At 43.1% G+C, this 18,266-nt stretch overlaps 1 protein-coding gene across 1 annotated transcript in view; it reads left to right on the plus strand.

Moving 5' to 3' along the window:
- The first annotated feature begins 1,029 nt into the window (after positions 1–1,029).
- paip1 (poly(A) binding protein interacting protein 1) overlaps positions 1,030–18,266 on the plus strand; it is a 70,023-nt gene continuing 52,786 nt past the window's right edge. Inside the window, exon 1 of the mRNA XM_043703143.1 lies at positions 1,030–1,455. Coding sequence (XP_043559078.1) covers positions 1,068–1,455 — 388 coding nt within the window. The 5' untranslated portion in view covers positions 1,030–1,067. The remainder of the gene's footprint in view (positions 1,456–18,266) is intronic.

An 18,266-nucleotide genomic window follows, 5' to 3' on the forward strand; every position in this document is an offset into this window, starting at 1 on the left:
TCCTGCTCCTCGGATGCTGCCCAACCTGCTGCGCTTTTCCAGCACTAATCTAATCTGAATTCAACGGGTTTGGGAAAATGGGCTGAATGACCTGCTTCTGCACTGAGACAATCCTGTGATGATTAGATCGGCCATGATATCATTGAATAGTAGATCAAGCTCCACGGACCAAATGGCTTCCTTCTCATGAATTTAAAATGTTGTGGGGTGATCTGACTGAAGTCTTCAAGATATTAAAAGACAGGTTAGATAAACTATTCCCACTCGTTGGAAATCTTAGAAGCTGGGCTATCACTTGACAATTAGAGTGAGATTGCTCAGGGGCGGTTAGGAAGTACTGCTACACACAAAGGATTTGGAATTCTCTTCAACAAATGGCAGTTGATACTGGATTAGTTGTTCGTTTTAAATCTGAGGTCGTCAACTTTTGTGATAAGCAAAGGAATTAAGGGAGATGAGCCAAAGGCAGTGATATACAGTTTGGTGACGGAGAAACAATGGTGTTGAGTGCATTGTGGGAAAGGCTTGTTGGGCTGAATGGACTACTCCAATGGGTTTAGATTGGAGTGGTGCTGGAAAAGCACATGAAGGTCCGGCAGTATCTGAGGAGCAGGAAAATCGACGTCTCGGGCAAAAGCCCTTCATCAGGAATGGAGCCTCCTATTCCTACATTGCAAACCTGTGATGATCAGGTCAACCACCATCTCATTAAGTGGCAGAGTGAGCTTCATGGACCACTCCTATTCCTGTGTAATAAATCTGTGCTGATCACTTTGAACGGCGGACCAGGATCGACGGGCTGAATGGTCAGCCGCTCCCATGGCCCTCTGGTCCGATGGAGGACCACCCTGCCTTCATCCCGGTCACCTCTTGGTCTCGGGCTCGTTGGTGGCGAACGGGAGCGGCAGTTGACCCCATTGTCGCGCATTTCCGGTTGTTTTGTTTTGAGCCGGATGCTCGGTGGGGGAGGGGAGGCCTTCGCGAGCGACTTCCGCCGGAAGTGATTGTGGCTGTGTGGAGAGGGGCGGGGGAGGGGAAGGGTCTGAAGCGGCAAACGGTCACGGACGATGGAGGGCGGCAAACCCGCCGCTTTCGACCGGGCACCGGGAGCGGGCCGCGGCCGGGGCCGGGGTTTCGGCGTCAGCGGTGGCAATAGTAGCAGCAGCAGCAGCGGCGGCGCCGCCACCGCCACCAGCAGCGGGCCGCAAGCCCCTGGCCCGGGCGGAGTTCGGGCCCAGGGGCACGGCGACGGCGCTCAGGAGAACGGGCTGTGCGCGGTCCCGGGCTCGGGGCCTGGAGTCGGGCCCGCGGTTGGGACAGGGCCCGGGGCCGCCGCTGCCGCCGCTAACGGGGCGGCGATCGTGCAGGGCAACGGCGTTCACGTGAAGAGCGGCATCCAGCAGCAGGAGCCTCTGAGGCAGCCACGGAGCAGCCCACCCGCCGCCGAGTACTCCGGTAACTGGGGCTGTCAGCCCATAAACATAGACTTGGCAGCTAATGTATGGAATATATAGGGCGTTGGCGGGGCCTCAGCACCCCGGGGAATGTGTAGAATATATGCAGTTTGAAGAGAGTGACAGGTGCATTGGGGTCAGGTGAAATGTATATAATCTGTAGCTGTTTCATAGAGTTCACAATCATTGATTGTGAACTATAGAGGGTTGCAAGAAGTTTCCGTCGATGTCAAGAGAATGTGTAGAATTTGTATAGCTTGCAGGGATTTGAGTACCTTATAGATAATTCAGGGAGTTCAATTGTATTGATATTGGGGAATCTATAGTTTGCAGAGTTCAAGTGCAGCAATACTGGAATTGTATCGACTATAGAGATAATATGGAGTTCGATTGCACTTGTGTTGAAAATGTTTCAAGTCTATGGAGATTTCAGGGACCTTGAATACGTTGATATCATGGAGATCTGTTGAATCTACGGAGATTGCATCGAATTTAGGAACATTGATAGGGGAATGTAATGTAGAATTAAAGAGTCATACAGTATGGAAACATGCTTTGGTCCAACTCAGGGTGGCATGGTGGCTCAGTTGTTAGCATTGCAGCCTTATAGAGCCAGAGTCCCAGGTTCAATTCCTGCCTCGAGCGACTGTCTGTGTGGAGATTGCACATTCTCCCCGTGTCTATGTAGGTTTCCTCCTGGTGGTCAGGTTCCTCCCACAGTCCAAAGATGTGCAGGTGAATTGGCCATGTGAAAACTTTCCATAGTGTTTGGTGCACTATTCGGGGGTAAACGTAGGGGACCGGGTCTAGGTGGGTTACTCTTGGGAGGGTTGGTGTGGACTTGGGCCGAAGGACCTGTTTCCATATTGTAGGGAATCTAATCTAACCTAATCTAATCATCCATGTCAACTTAAGTTTCCCCACCCAAGGGAAAAGATCTTTGCTATTCACCTTCTCTGTACCCTCATGATTTTATGAATCACTCCTCCTCTTCCTACGTGCCAGTGGACTCGAATCCTTCAGTCCTGGCAATGTCTTGGTAAATCTTTTCTGACTCCTCTTGAACTTACTATCCTAAAGCAACATGATTGTAGAAAGTGCAGCAAACTCAGGTAAATTGATATCAGGTAATGTCAATAATCCAGAAAGCCTACCAGGGATTCAGGTATGTTAGTATCTAAGTGATGTGCAAGTTGTATGGAATCCAGGGGTTCATTGCCTTAAATTAATATCTTGGATATGGGCAGAATATATGTATGTATATTTCCTTCTTTCCAGTCTGAATGATGACTGTTGAACAGTACGCTATACTTTCAGTTCCTCCACCAATTGAAGTCCTTACTGCTGCTTGACTAAAATCATTGCTGGGATATGAGCCTTGCTGACTAGATAAGCATTTATTGCATCTCTAGTTGACCTGGAAAGGAGAAGATGATGGTGAGCTGTCCCTTGAACTGTTGGAAGCCTTGGAAAATGTAGACAGCTGTGGTGCTTACAAAAACAAAACTTCCTGTCTCGTGATAACCTTTCACTTAACCAGACTCTATTGAACTCTGCTTTAAAAACATTCAAGGACTCTGCCCCCAATGCTGTTTGAAGGGGAAGAGCATTCCAAAGGCTTGACTCTGCAAGAGAAGAAGTTGCTTTGTCTCTCTCAATAGGACACCCTTGATGTTTAGGCTTTGATCAACAGTTCCAGATTCTACTACAGAGGAAATATCCTTGACAGTTTTACCATGTCAAGGTCCCTTGGGATATCGCATGTTTCATTAAAGTGGGATTATTTTTGTAAACTTCCAGCAGATACAGTCCAGGCTGTCAATCCTTTTCTCATAAGGCACCCCACTAATTTCAGTTTTAGTGCAGTGAGCCTTCCCTGAACAGGTTCCATTATATCTACGTCCATCCTTCAGTGAGGTGACCAATACTGTGCAGTTTTCCAGATACAGTTTCACCAGTGTCCTGTATAAATGAAGCATAACCTTTGTACTTTTGTATTCAATTCTACTTTCAATCAGTGATGACATTCTTTTAACTTGCCAAATTATCTGATGTATCTGCATGCACTAGGACATCCAGATCTCTCTGCTTCTCAAATGCAGTCTCTCACCATTTGGATAATATATTTTTTAATCTTCCTGCTAAACTTGACATTTCACATTTTCCTACAAGATACTGTTTGCTAAATCTTTGCCCACTCACAATCTAGCTATATCTTTTTATAGTCTCCTCATGTCCTCTTAAATTCCTAACTATTCTCCTTTCCTGTAATGTTATCAGCAAATATACCAACCATACTTTCTGTCCTTTTGTCAAGCATTTGTGTAAATTGTAAACATTTGTGGTCCCAGCATTGATTTCTGTAGTACACCAAACTTGCATTTTGCCAACCTGAAAACAATGCTTACTGTCTTTCCCATTAGCTACCCAGTCTGCTTTTCATGCCACCATGATACTGCTACACCATGAGCTTTCGTTTTCCACCATAACCTTTGTGGTACCTCATCAGATGTACAACAGACCTTTTAGATCTCTTTGTAATGGTACTTCAAAGAACTCCATTAAGTCAGTTAAACATGATATCTTCCAGAAAAGTATGTCGCCTGTGCCTGATTAACTTGAATGTTTTTCAGTGCCTTTCCATAATGTCTTTAACAATGACTTTGGATGTCTTTCCGAAGACAAATATCAAATTAATTGTAAGTTTCTGCACTGACTGTCTCTCTTTTTCAATAAAGGAGTTGTATTCACTATTTTTCAATCTGATGGAGCATTCTCTGAATGTAAGGAATTCTGAAAAGTTAAAACCAATGCATCCACTTGGTCATCAGCCACTTCTTTGAAGTTATTGGCTGAAGTCCAATAGAATCAGCTTCTTTCCTGAATGGACCTCTCATACATTGGAGTTGATCTTTCTCTCTGCACATTTCCTGTAGCTGGAACACAATATTCTGCATTCTGCACTAGTACCTGATGTACTGAGGTAAGGTATGATTTGTCTGTTTAGCATGCAAAACAATACTTTTCACTCTACATCTCAGTACATGTAACAAAAATGAATCGAATCAAAAGATTGAGGGACTTCTCCCCACAGCTCCAACATTTGGTACTTGGCTTGGTGATTATAATTTGAGTTCTTCTATTTATTCCATATCCTGATTTCTGGGATATTACTTGTATCCTGTATATTGAAGACTTTTTTTTTAAAACTGTTCAATCCCTGTATCATCCTTATTTTCCATGATGAAATTTCTCTAGGGTTAATTTCACTTGATCTCTTTTTTTTTAAAGTATCGCTAGAAATTTTTACCATCTGTTTTTATATTTGCAAATAACTTTATCCCTCAATTTTTTCCCTTTATGAATCTTAGTTAATCTTTAATTTCTTCTGCCACGTTTCCTGACCTGGCACCCAAATTTGTGATTTCCTTTTATTTGTTCATGGCATGTGGAGCTGCTGTTTGTGTTGGTATTTATTGTCCGTTCCCAATTGCCCTTGAACTGAGTGGATTTTTATTCAATTTTTATAGGGTAGTTTAGAGTTGTCATATTGCTGTGGGTCTGCAGTCACATGTAGGCCAAACCAGGTAAGGATGGTAGATTTCCTTCCCTGAAAGGCATTAGTGAACCAGATGGGTGTTGAAGATAATCGGCAGTGTTTATATGGTTGTCATGAGCTTAATTCCAGATTTTTATTGAATTCATACTTTAACATCTACCCTGCTGGATTTCAAATCCATGTTCCCAAATATTACTTGAGGACTCTGGATTCCCAGTCCAGCAAAATTAATATCGCCTTCCCTAAATAAGTGTTTCTTTAGGATTGTTAGTATCTGAATTTTGGTTTTTTGCTAACAATGAATGTTGGGTCCTCCCTGGGAAGCTTTCATTCTCATTGTAATGCATCTATTCTGAAATGTCTGCCAATGCTTCACTGTTGACCAATCCTTTTAATTGTTCATAACATGTGGATGTTTCTGGCTAGGTCAGCATTTATTGGCCAGAAGGCAGTTAAGAATCAGCTACGTTGCTGTGGGTTTGGTGTTACAAGGATGGACCAGTTATGATTCCTTTTCTTAATGTTGATTATTGAACAAGATGAGTTTTCACAACCATTGTTAGTGATTAAGTGATTGCCATTATGGTAGCTTATTGTTCCTGATTTTTATTGAATTCACAACGAAGGATGGATTCAAACCCATATCGCCCGAACACTAGCCTGAGGTTCTGGATTACTGATCTAATTCTATCAATATTGTAAGGGATAGGATTTATGAACATCTGGATAGGAATAATGTGATCAAGGATAGTCAGCATGGTTTTGAGGGCAGGTCGTCGTGCCTCACAAACCTTATTGAATTCTTTGAGAAGGTGACTAAGGAGGTGGAGGAGGGGAAAGCGGTAGATGTGGTGTATATGGATTTTAGTAAGGCGTTTGATAAGGTGAGGAGATTTGGGAGGGGAAACGAAAAAAACTTGGGGGGAAGGGTTATGGAAAACCCAAAGGCGTTCTAAGCATACATGGGGAATAACAGAATGACCAGACAGAGGGTAGGGTTGAACAAGGATAGTGGAGAGAACTTGCGCCTGGAGATTGAAAAGTTAGGGCAGGTGTTAAATGAGGTTTTTGTTTTGCTTCAGTATTCACTCGACAGAGTGAGACCACCATGGACCAGTTTAATAGGCTTGAACAGGTTAATGTTAATTAACTCGATATGTTGGATTTTTTTGGAAGCAACAAGGCAGATAAGTCCCCAGGACAGGACCAAAGGTACTAAGGAAAGCAAATAATGAGAATGTTGCACTTCTGGCGATGATCTTTGTATCCTCACTCTCCACGGGCGTAGTACTAGATGACCGAGGGAAGGCGGATGTTATTTTTCTGTCCAAGAAAGCGAATACGAAAGTCCCCGGTAATTACAGACCAGTCAGTCGCACTTCTGCGATAAGCAATGTAAAGGAAAGGGTCCTGAGGGATGGAATTTATGACTATTGGGAAAAAGATAGTTTTATTAAAGATAGTAAGCATGGCTTTGCGAGGGGTAGTTCATGCCTCACAAGCCTTATTGAGTTCTTACAAGGGGGCATAGCTTTAAATTAAGGGGGGGGGGGTAGGTATAGGACAGATGGTACGGGTATGTTCTTTACTCAGCGAGTCGTGAGTTCATGGAATGCTCTGCCAGTAGCAGTGGTGGACTCTCCCTCATTATGGGCATTTAAGCGGGCATTGGATAGGCATGTGGAGGATAGTGGGCTAGTGTAGGTTAGGTGGGCTTGGATCGGCGCAACATCGAGAGCCGAAGGGCCTGTACTGCGCTGTATTCTTCTATGTTCTAATATTAGACTCCCACCTACTCCTTTCACCATTTCACCTTAGCTCACTCTGCTTTCATGTCGTCACACTTGCCATTTTTAAACTGTAAAATACTCATCTTGGACCCACATATGCTGTCAAACTGAATGTAAAATTCAGTAATTTTATGGTCACTGCTACCAAGTGATACATTCATTGAGGTTATTAATCCTGTCTTGCTGCACGATAGCCTGCTTTCTGGTTGCCTCCAGAAGGTGCTATTTGAAGAAACTATCTTCTCCATCTCAGGACTACTTGTTTTGAGTTTCTTGTCTCCTTAAATGCAACTTTCCCTTCAATATTCAGGTCTCAATCTTGTCATCTGCAGCCAAGTCTCTCTGATGGCTGAGAGATAATTTACTTAATTTGGCGTTATCAGTTCATTTGTTTTGTCTGGGACGCATGTAAATATAAAATCTCAAACTCCAGTTTGAATAATTGATCAATAATGAAATGACAAATTTATTACTTCCTGTTGCAATCTCATGTATAATTATAAGCTTGGTTTAAAAAAAGTTGCCTTTTTCTCATTTTCAGCTGTCAGTTCTTCATTGCAATAACTCATGACTTTCATGATCTCATTTTGACTTTTATCAAATACAAATTTATCCTCCTCAGCAATGCTTCTGCTCTACTCAGCTGTTGGCTGCTCCTCTCCCAGCTAATTGCCTTATGGCATTCCTGTAATTTTGCTGTTTGCTATGTCTTCTAAGATATGTGTTTGAACCCTGCTTCTTGATGTGCTGCTGACTGCTTGCAGCATTGACCTCCACTTGCCTGCTCCTCTCGATGCTGCTGATTACTTGCAGAGGTTCCTCCATTCACTCAGGTGCTGCTGACTATCTGAGTTCTCTGCAAACCTGCTCATCTCAGTCAAACACTTCCTCCAAGACCTTGCAGTTAGTCAGACATAATTTGTCTCTAACAAGTGCCTGTGTATTGTCATTTATTACCCCACGTTTTCCAAGTGACATTTTTGTTGAGAATTGCTGTCTCAAAGGTTTTCCCATCCATTAATGCTGTTTACAGCATATGTTGCAGGGTATTAGCTGCATATACCGTATTTCTGCAGACAATGTATATTTAAAAAAACGCTGGTCATTGCGAAGTATTTGGGTTAATTAAATTAGATTTACACCACTAACACATTAAATAATGGAGATTAGCAATTGAAATAATATTTCTTGAATATATTTTAGTTTAAAACCGGTAGATAAATAGTACTTTTTTCATTTTCGTTTATTCACTTTATCAGCTTTCCCTTCAGTAAACCTCAAAAGTTATCTTTATTAAGTTGTACTTTAACTTGTTTTCAAATGCCTTTGAGCAAAAGCTGCTCGCTGCTAGGAAAACTAGATTCTTCAGCATTGTTCGTGTTTTGAACAAAAATCCCTCCAAGCCTTAGGCTTTTAGATGCTGAGGTACGTGGGTAAAATGTTTAAAGTGTAAAAACAGTAAATCGATGGACAAGTGCTGCTTGCAGCATTTCAAAGAAACAGTGAATGTTTTGTGTCCAATTTTTCTCATTGCAGTGGTAAGAATTTGAACATGGGAATTTGTTAATGTTGGACTGTTATGACAAATAGGACATCATGGAGCTACTCAGTGCTGTCAGGAAATGCATGACAATTTGAGACTTATGTGGATGTGTTTAAATGACAGCATATAATTAGATGACTTAGTGTGGAAACAGGTCCTTCGGCCCAACAAGTCCACACTGACCCGCCAAAGCGCAACCCATTCCCCCACAAAAGACCTCTTCACCTAACACTACGGGCAATTTACCATGGCCAATTCACCTAACTTGCACATTTTTGGTTTGTGGGAGGAAACCCACGCAGACACGGGGAGAATGTGCAAACTCCACACAGAGTCGCCAGAGGCAGGAATTGAACCCGGGTCTCTGGTGCTGTGAGGCAGTAGTGCTAACCACTGTGCCGCCCATAATGTGTTCTAGATTGCATTTGTTTTTGTTTTGAGGGATACATCTGGGCAAATGGGAGTCAAAAATATAGGGAAGAGGCAACTTCCATTTGTCTCATCTTTGTGACATCTCCATGTGCTTTATTTCCAGAAATATACCACTTGATGTTGAAGACTGGAAGCTGTTTGGATTCAGAAATGATCTATTCAGTTGTTTATTTTCATGATTCTAATTGTGTCTGTTTTTACAGTGGGAGAACATCGTATAAATTTATCAAGAAACAAGTCACTGGGGAGTTTGCTTTCAGGGTGCATAGGAACTGTCAGCGGTTTTCATTAGAAATATGGAAATAAATTCATGCTGGAAATAGTTGATGGGAATTACAAGATGAGCTCTTTGCTCACAGCAATCTTTACTGTTTAAAGTCTTGAATATATTCACCAGTGCTAACACACCGAGCAGAATTTCCTATCTAAGTGTTTCAGAGTATTGATGTAAATAAATATTTTGAGACCTTTTGCGTTGCCATTTTGCTCATAAACTCAAATTTCTAAAAGTTTGTCAAGTTATGGAATATATTTTGCAATGGGATGACGTTTGCATAATCAGTGAAGTAGTGTGTGTCCAAATACACCAAGACTTGGATCCCATTCAGGTTTGGGCGAATAAATGGCAAGAATGACGAACTCCAACAAGAGAAGCCAAATATTTCTGCTTGACAATCAATGACATTGGCATTGTTGTATCCCCCACAATCAACATGTGGGGGTTACCACTGACCAGAATCTGAACTGGACCAGGTACATAAGTACTGTTGCTCCAAGAGCAGGTCAAATGTGAGGAATCCTCACCACCTGATAGCCTAAAATCTGTCCAGCATCTACAAAACACCGAGGAGGAGTGAGATGAAATGTTTGCACTTGTTTGGATGGCTGCAGCTCTGACAACACTCAAGTTTCGAATCAACCAGGAAAAAGCAGTCTGTTTGATTGGCACCCATAAACCACCTTCAGTACAGTAGCAGCAGTTTTATCATGCACAAGATACACTGTACCATCTCACCAAGGCTCCTTTGAGAGCTCCTTCCAAAGCCATGACCCTTATGCATTAGAAGGACAGGGTAGCAGGTAGCTACAGGCAAAAGTAGACATTGGGCCACTTCAAACTGATGCTGGAAGCCTAGTGATGGGAGATAAGGAAATAGCTGGAGAACTTAATAAGTACTTTGTGTCAGACTTCACAGTGGAAGACATGAGTAATATCCCAACAATTAAAGGGAGTCAGGGGGCTGAGTTGAATATGGTTGCCATTACAAAAGAGAAAGTGCTAGAAAAGCTAAAAGGTCTTAAAATTGATAAATCTCCTGGCCCTTATGGGCTACATCCTAGAGTTCTGAGGGAGGTGGCTGAGGAAATAGCGGAGGCGTTGGTTGAGATCTTTCAAAAGTCACTGCAGTCAGGGAAAGTTCCAGATGATTGGACGATCACTGTTGTAACCCCCTTGTTCAAGAAAGGATCAAGACAAAAGATGGAAAATTATAGGCCAATTAGCCTAACCTCAGTTGTTGGTAAAATTCTAGAATCCATCGTTAAGGATGAGGTTTCTAAATTCTTGGAAGAGCAGGGTCGGATTGCAGTGGAGGCCGGGACGCTAGATGTCTTCAAGGCAGAGATTGCTAAATTCTTGATGTCACAAGGAATTAAGGGCTACGGAGAGAATGCGGGTAAGTGGAGTTGAAATGCCCGTCAGCCATGATTGAATGGCAGAGATGACTCGATGGGCTGAGTGGCCTTACTTCCACTCCTATGTCTTATGGTCTTATGGGAACACCACCACCTGCACGTTCCACTCAAATTACATACCATCCTAACTTGGAATGATGTTGACATATCTTGTTTGTCACTCGTGAAAATCCTGGACTTTCCTTCTAGCACTGTGGGTGTACCTATACAACATGGGCTGCAGTGGTTCAAGGAGGCAGCTCACCCACACCTTTGGGGTTATTGGAAGAGGACAGTGAGTGCAGGCCTAGCCAGTGATTCCCACATTCTGTAAATTAATTTTTAGAAAGGTAAATGTTTTTTCTAAGTTAGGAACATTCATTTGAGTAGAAAGTGAGGATTGCAGATGCTGGAGATCAGAGCTGAAAATGCGCTGCTGGAAAAGCGCAGCAGGTCAGGCAGCATCCAAAGAGCAGGAGAATCGACGTTTCAGGTATGAGCCTGAAGAAGGCTCATGCCCGAAACATCGATTCTCCTGCTCCTTGGATGCTGCCTGACCTGCTGTGCTTTTCCAGCAGCAGATTTTCAGCACATTCATTTGAGGGTCAGGAGTGTCTGTCTGTCAGTGAGGACTTTGGCAATGATTGGGATGGGTGTAGGCAGAAGAATTTGAGTTTATAATGGGGGTGGATTCCCACAAGAATGATGATTCTAGAATGTTTCCGTGGAAAATGTGTCGTATGAAAATGTACCACAACAGGCTTGTAAGCAAAGTTAAAATCAGTGCAATAAAAGGGATTGTGGCAGAAGGGATACAGAGTTGGCTGAATGACACAGTACTGGTGAATGGTTGTTGTTTTCACAGTTGGAAGGAGGGTTCATTTATGATCACAGATTTGTGATGTTTGTTTATACTTGAAGCTTTTTTTCAGTCAGGTTTTTTACCACACCATATTATATTCTGAAGAAAAAAATGCTATCGAAGCACTTTTGGGGCAAGTGATCATTGTTACTTTTAAAATAGTCTGGAGAAGGATTGAGTTCTAAATTGGAGTAAGATCAATTTTGATGGTATTAGGGAGGAACCTTCGAAAGTTGATTGGGGGAGGCTATTCGCATGAGAAGGAACAGCTGGGAAGTGGGAGGCTTTTAAAAAGAAAGGAACATGCAGAGGCCCTATTCCTGTGAGTGTGACGAAGAAGGCTGATAGGTCCAGTGATGTTGGATGACTAGAGGTGTTGAGGCTGTGGTGAAGTAAGAGTTGTAGGCATATATCAGGGATAGACAGTTGGGATCAAGTGAATTTCTGTAGGTGTATAACAGCAGTGGGAGTATACTTCAGAGGGAATTCAGGAGGGTAAAAAGGGGACATGAGATGGCTTTGGCAAATGGAGTGAAGGAGAACCCAAAGAGATTCTCTCAGTATGCTAAAGGCAAAAGAGTACCTAGGAAGACAACAGAAACCCCTAAATTCAATGTGGCCATCTGTGTACTACCACAGGAGATGGGTGAGATACTAAATGAATCGGGTTTTGAGAATATTTGTAGCTCAGGTTGAGGTTCTGGATGTAGGTTTGCTCGCTGAGCTTGAAGGTTCGTTTTCAGACATTTCAACACCATAATAGGTAACATCTTCAGTGAGCCTCCAGATGAAGCACTGGTGTTGTAGCCTGCTTTCTATTTGTGTTTGAGTTCCCTTGGGTTAGTGATGTTATTTTCTGTGGTGACATCATTTCCTAAGGTGATGTCATTTCCTGTTCTTTTTCTCAGGGGGTGTTAAATGGGAACCAACTTAATGTGTTTGTGGATTAAGTCCCACTTGGGATGCCATGCTGCTAGGAATTCTCGCATGTGTCTCTCTTTGGCTTGTCCTAGGGTGGATGTGTTATTCCAGTCGCATTAGTGTCCTTCCTCATCCATATGTAAGGATACTAGTGAGAATGGGTCATGTCTTTTTGTGGCTAGTTGATGTTCATGTATCCCGGTGGCTAATTTTCTGCCTGTTTGTCCAGTGTAGTGTTTGTTACAGTTCTTGCACGGTATTTTGTAAATGACATTAGTTTTGCTTGTCTGTCTCGGGTCTTTCAAGTTCCATTAGCTGCTGTTTCAGTGTGTTGGTGGGTTTGTGGGCTGTCATGATGCCAAGGTGTCTGTGTCGTCTGGCAGTCATTTCCGAGATGTCTTTGATGTAGGAGAGAGTGGCTAGGGTTTCTGGACATGTTTTATCTGCTTGTTTGGGTTTGTTGCTGAGAAACCGGCAAGCTGAGTTCATTGCGTACCTGTTCTTTTTTAATACACTGTCGGTGATTTTCCTCTGCGCTGCAGAGAGTGGTGGCTCGTTGAAATATGTTCTAATGCAGCTTAATTTGTGGATGTTGGAATGATTGTTCTCGTAGTTCAATATTTGGTCTGTATGTTTTCCTGAAGGCGCTGGTTTGAAGTTCCCCATTGGCTTTTCATTTTATTATGACATCTAGAAATGGCAGTTTGTTGATGTTTTCCTCTTTAATGAATTTTATGCCAGTAAGAGTATTATTGATGGTCTTGAAGGTTTCCTCTAATTTGTTTCGTTTAGTGATAACAAAAGTGTCATCCACTACTCAGACCCCTTGTCATTATGGTCGCCCACAAACCCACCAACACACTAAAACAGCAGCTCATGAACCTGAAAGACCCTATACAGACAACAAACAAAACTCATAGGCTGAAGATATTACGTAGTATGGTGACATATGTCTGAGTACAAACCTTCCAGCTCAGCAAGCAAACCTACATCAGTGCTAAATTAATATTTTGTATCTATATTTACTGTGGAGAACATTGAGTACAGGAATTGGGATGTCATGTTGAGGCTGTACATTGGCGAGGACACTACTAAAACTACATACAATTTTGGTTGCCCTTCTATAGGAAAGATGTTCAACTTGAGAGGGTGCAGGAAAGGTTTAATGGCTGTTGCTGGGCATGGAGGGTTTGAGTTATCGGGAGGTTGAGTCTTTTCTCTCTGGAGCATTGCAGGTTGAGAAGTGACCTTTGCAGAGATTAATCTAGATCATGAGGGGCATGGATAGATGAATAGTCAAGGTCTTTATCCTAGAATGGAGGAGTCCAAAACTGGAGGGCCTAGTGTCGTAGTCATAGAGGTGTACAGCATGGAAACAGACCCTTCGGTCCAGGCCGACCAGATATCCTAAATTAATCAAATCCCATTTACCAACATTTGGCCCATATCCCTCTAAACCCTTCCTATTCATATACCCATCCAGATGCCTTTTAAATGTTGCAATTGTACCAATCTCCACCACTTCCTCTGGCAACTCGTTCCATACACGTACCACCCTCTGTGTGGAAAAAGTTGCCCCTTAGGTCTCTTTTATATCTTTCCCCTCTCACCCTAAACCTATGCCCGCTAATTCTGAATTCCCCCACCCAGGGAAAAGACTTTGCCTATTTACCCTATCCATGCCCCTTATGATTTTATAAACCTCTAAGGTCATCCTTCAGCCTCTTATGCTCCAGGGAAAACAGCCCCAGCCTGTTCAACCTCTCCCTATAGCTCAAATCCTCCAACCCTGGCAACATCCTTGTAAATCTTGTCTCAATCTTTTCAAGTTTAGGAATACCTTCCAATAGGAAGAAGACCAGAATTGCACGCAGTAGTCTAAAAGTGGCCTAACCTGTTGAAGTAACTTTTCCACAAATCTGGATGACACAAGTTTCAGTACAATGGTAGATGTTTTATTAGCGGGCAGCCGGCAAGAGATTCTAGGTGACACCAAAGGAGGAGTTAGTCTACTTGTGGTGGCAATTCTCAACGAATCTCTGCCCTCCACACGAAGGCGGTATATTTTGAAGGAATAATACAGAGGTCGACAAGTCACATGGTTGATTGCTGTCACATTAAGGCAGGTAATTACAGTTTTACAGTGCCCGGTGATTGCCGACTTCCTGTGATAACTAGCGAATGGTTTATAGGGGCTGGTTATTGCGTTCTTCATAATCATATGTTGTTGGATAGAGATTTAAATAGAAGGACTTTGCTTTGTTCTCATTGTTGGATTCACATGCTGATGTTAATAGATAGGGGGAGCATGATAATGGGCACAGGAGGCAGTTAATAAGGTTATGACCAAGGCAATCAGTCTTGTCTAAAGAGGGCAAACCCCTTTGCCTGAGGCTGCAAGTGAAATCCACATGTATGGTTCCAGAGGATTCTGTTCTCTGGGAGTCAGCCAACCTCTCTGCTGTGATGTCCCTGCTCATTGTGTAAGAGGACAGGCATGCAATCGATAGTGCAGTGAGTCCTTTTAGCAGTGGAATGCTTAACCCTTGAATTCCCAATATGTCATGAAAAAGAAGTAAAAATGGAACTTGTTGCTTTCTAATTTCCTCAAAACAATGTCCTGTACAGTCATAACATGACCTCCCAACTCCTACACTCAAAGCTGTGACCAGTAAAGTAAAGCTTAAATGTGTTGCTGGAAAAGCGCAGCAGGTCAGGCAGCATCTGAGGAGCAGGAGAATCGATGTTTCGGGCATGAGCCTGAAGAAGGGCTCATGCTCGAAACGTCGATTCTCCTGCTCCTTGGATGCTGCCTGACCTGCGCTTTTCCAACAACACATTTTCAGCTCTGATCTCCAGCATCTGCAGTCCTCACTTTCTCCTACCAGTAAAGCATATCAACCACCTTCTCAATCCTATCTACCTGCGACTCTACTTTCAAGGAGCTATGAACCTGCATGCCAAGGTCTTTTTGTTCGGTAACACTCTCTCGGACCTTACCTTTTAAGTGTATAGGTCTTGCGCCGATTTGCTTTTCCAAAATGCAGCATCTTGCATTTGTCTAAACTTAAACTCCACCTGCTACTCCTCAGCCCATTGGCTTACCTGATCAAGACCCCGTTGTACTCTGAGGTAACGTTCTTCACTGTCCACTACACCTCAAATTTTGGTGTCATCTGCAAACTTAGTAGCTATACCTCCCATGTTTGCATTCAAATCATTTATATAAATGACGAAAAGTAGTGGGCTCAGCCCTAATCCTTGTGGAACATTAAGCTGCCAGTTCTGTCCATCCCTGGGCCACGTTTCTGTAATTGCTATGATATCCCAGTCCCATTTCTTGACTTTAATCTCCAGCATCTGCAGTGCTCATTTTCGCCATGCTCTGAGTTCACTTGCCTACCTGTTAGGCCTCTTGCATCGAAGTAAATGCCATTTAATTTATCAGTTTTACCTTGTTCTCTGCTTTGGCAAAAGTGAGGACTGCAGATGCTGGAAACCAGAGTTTAGATCAGAGTGGTGCTGGAAAGACACAGCAGGTCAGGCAGCATCCAAGGAGCAGGAAAATTGACGTTTCCTGATTAAGAGCTTTTGCTTGAAACGTCGATTTCCCTGCTCCTTGGATGCTACCTGACCTGTGCTTTTCCAGCACCACTCTGATCTAAACTCTTGTTCTCTGCTTTGTTCCTGCCTCCCCTGACTGTTTTGAATTGCTCCTTTTTCCAATTGTGCCATTCTCAGTTTGATCTCTTTGCTCACGATTTCCCTGGGTTCCGACCCCACCTTACTAGTTTAAATCCCCTCAGCAGCTCTAGCAAATTTTCCAATATATTAGTCCCCTTCCAATTCAGGTACAGTCCGTCCTCTTTGTACAGGTCACTTCTACCTCAGAAGCTATTCCAATGATCCAAAAATGTGAACCTTTCTCCCCTGCACCAGCTCCTCAGCCATGCATTCATATACTCGATCCTCCTATTCCTACCCTCACTAGTTCATAGCGCTGGGAGTAATCCAGATTATACTACCCTCGAGGGCCTCCATTTTAAATTCCTGCCTAACTTTCTATATTCTCCTTTCAGAATCTCATCCTTTTTCCTTCCTATGTCGTTAGCTCCAATCTGTCCCTGTCCCCTTTGAGAGCATTCTGCACCCTCTCTGAGATATCCTTGATCCTGGCACCAGGGAGGCAACACACCATTCTGATTTTTCATTGCTGGCCACAAACGTCTGCCTGTGCCTTGGACTACATAGACCCCTCTCACAATTGATCACTTGGAACCTGACGTACCCCTCATTACATTCGAGCCAGTCTCAGTACCGGAAACTTGGCTATTTGTGCTACGTTCCCCTGAGATTCTGTCGTCATCTACACTTGACAAGACAGCATACTTGTTTAAATTGGGATGGTCACAGAAGACTCCTGCACTACATGCCTACCCCTCTGACCTTTTCTGGAGTTAACCCGTCTATGTGACTGTATCTACAGCTATTCTTCCTTCCTATTCCTGCCATCCATCATAACTCTGTGCTCTTGCAAATCCTTCATTGCCTCTAACTGGCACTCCAACCCCATGAGATCTGATAGGATTCGCAACCACAGACACTTCCTGCAGAAATAATCATCTGTAACATGGAAACTCTCCCTAAACTCCCACATCTAACAGGAAGAGCACATCACTCTACTAAAGGCCAACTTTGCTCCTTCACCATCTACATACCCAGAAAATAGCACCACCTTTTTGCTCTAAAAACAGTGCTCCAGGCTAACTTAGTACTTATGGTTTATATTTTTAACATTTAATCAAGAGACAGATCTCAATAAAACATATCAAGAAAGAACCCACTCTACTCACGACTGTAGACTTATAGCAAGGGTACACATTCAAAACTGCACTTGCTCGTTCCTCTTCTGTGAGCTTGCCCTTATCGGTTCCTTCAAGGTCAGCTGTGAATTTCACTGTTTAATTTTTCCTAGATGCACTCCGATGACCAGAGATACATGAGCTCACACAGTAAAGGCATTAACTGTGCAAATTCACTGCTGTGTCAGGTAGCAGTGTCAGTTTCTTTCTCTCTCTCCCTCACTGACCATGTGGTTGCCGCCTTTTGTCTGTCTTCTGTTTTTAAAAGTTGGTTTGATTGTTTTCCCCAAAGTTCCAATACATTGCAACAGCTTATAAAACAGTAATTGCTGCTCCTGGAATTCGAGGAAATCCCCTCCAACACCTAAAATACCTCAAAAAGGAGCAGCTCTTAGAGCCACAATTTTTTCCTGTGCTCCATCTTGGGATTACCCAGAATCCAAGGTGAGAAGGAACGATTCAAAAGGGGCCTAAAGTGCAACGTCTTCATGCAGCAGGTATATGGAATGAGCTGTCAGAAGAAGTGATGGCGGTGTCGTCCTGTTGCCCCATCAGTCAAAGCAAAACATTCAGAGACACAGTATAGTCTTATCTCCTTCTTCTTTATTTTGGGTCCGAATGGGAGAGAGAACGATTGCAGAGACATGAGTTCACTGTCTTCTCTGGAACTGTAGTTTCTCAACGAACTATATAGTCATTTTACAGGGAGGAGCATCCAGATCAGGCAGCATGGATATTGATTGGATGATCGTTACAATCAATGAGTATCAATAGTCAAGATTAAGTGATCTGCTGTTACACAAGGAATAACTGGCTTCACATCATGACGTTACATACTGAATGCTTCCATATCTTGTTAAATGGGTCTATATAATGGCTGCTTTTCCACCTTGTTAACCCATTACCCTTGCCTGCATCACCCCATTGTTAACTGTAAGTTCTTATCTGATCTGAGTCATGCTCAGACCCCACCCCTCCAATCGTAACAAGGACAGAACCCCCCTGGTGCACACCTTCCACCCTACCAACCTTTGCATAAACCAAATCATCTGACGACATTTCCGCCACCTCCAAACGGACCCCACCACCAGGGATATATTTCCCTCCCCACCACTTTCCGCCTTCTGCAAAGACCGTTCCCTCCGTGACTACCTGGTCAGGTCCATGCC

This window comes from Chiloscyllium plagiosum, chromosome 2 (assembly GCF_004010195.1).
Source record: "Chiloscyllium plagiosum isolate BGI_BamShark_2017 chromosome 2, ASM401019v2, whole genome shotgun sequence".
In the NCBI taxonomy this organism is placed as follows: Eukaryota; Metazoa; Chordata; class Chondrichthyes; order Orectolobiformes; family Hemiscylliidae; genus Chiloscyllium; species Chiloscyllium plagiosum.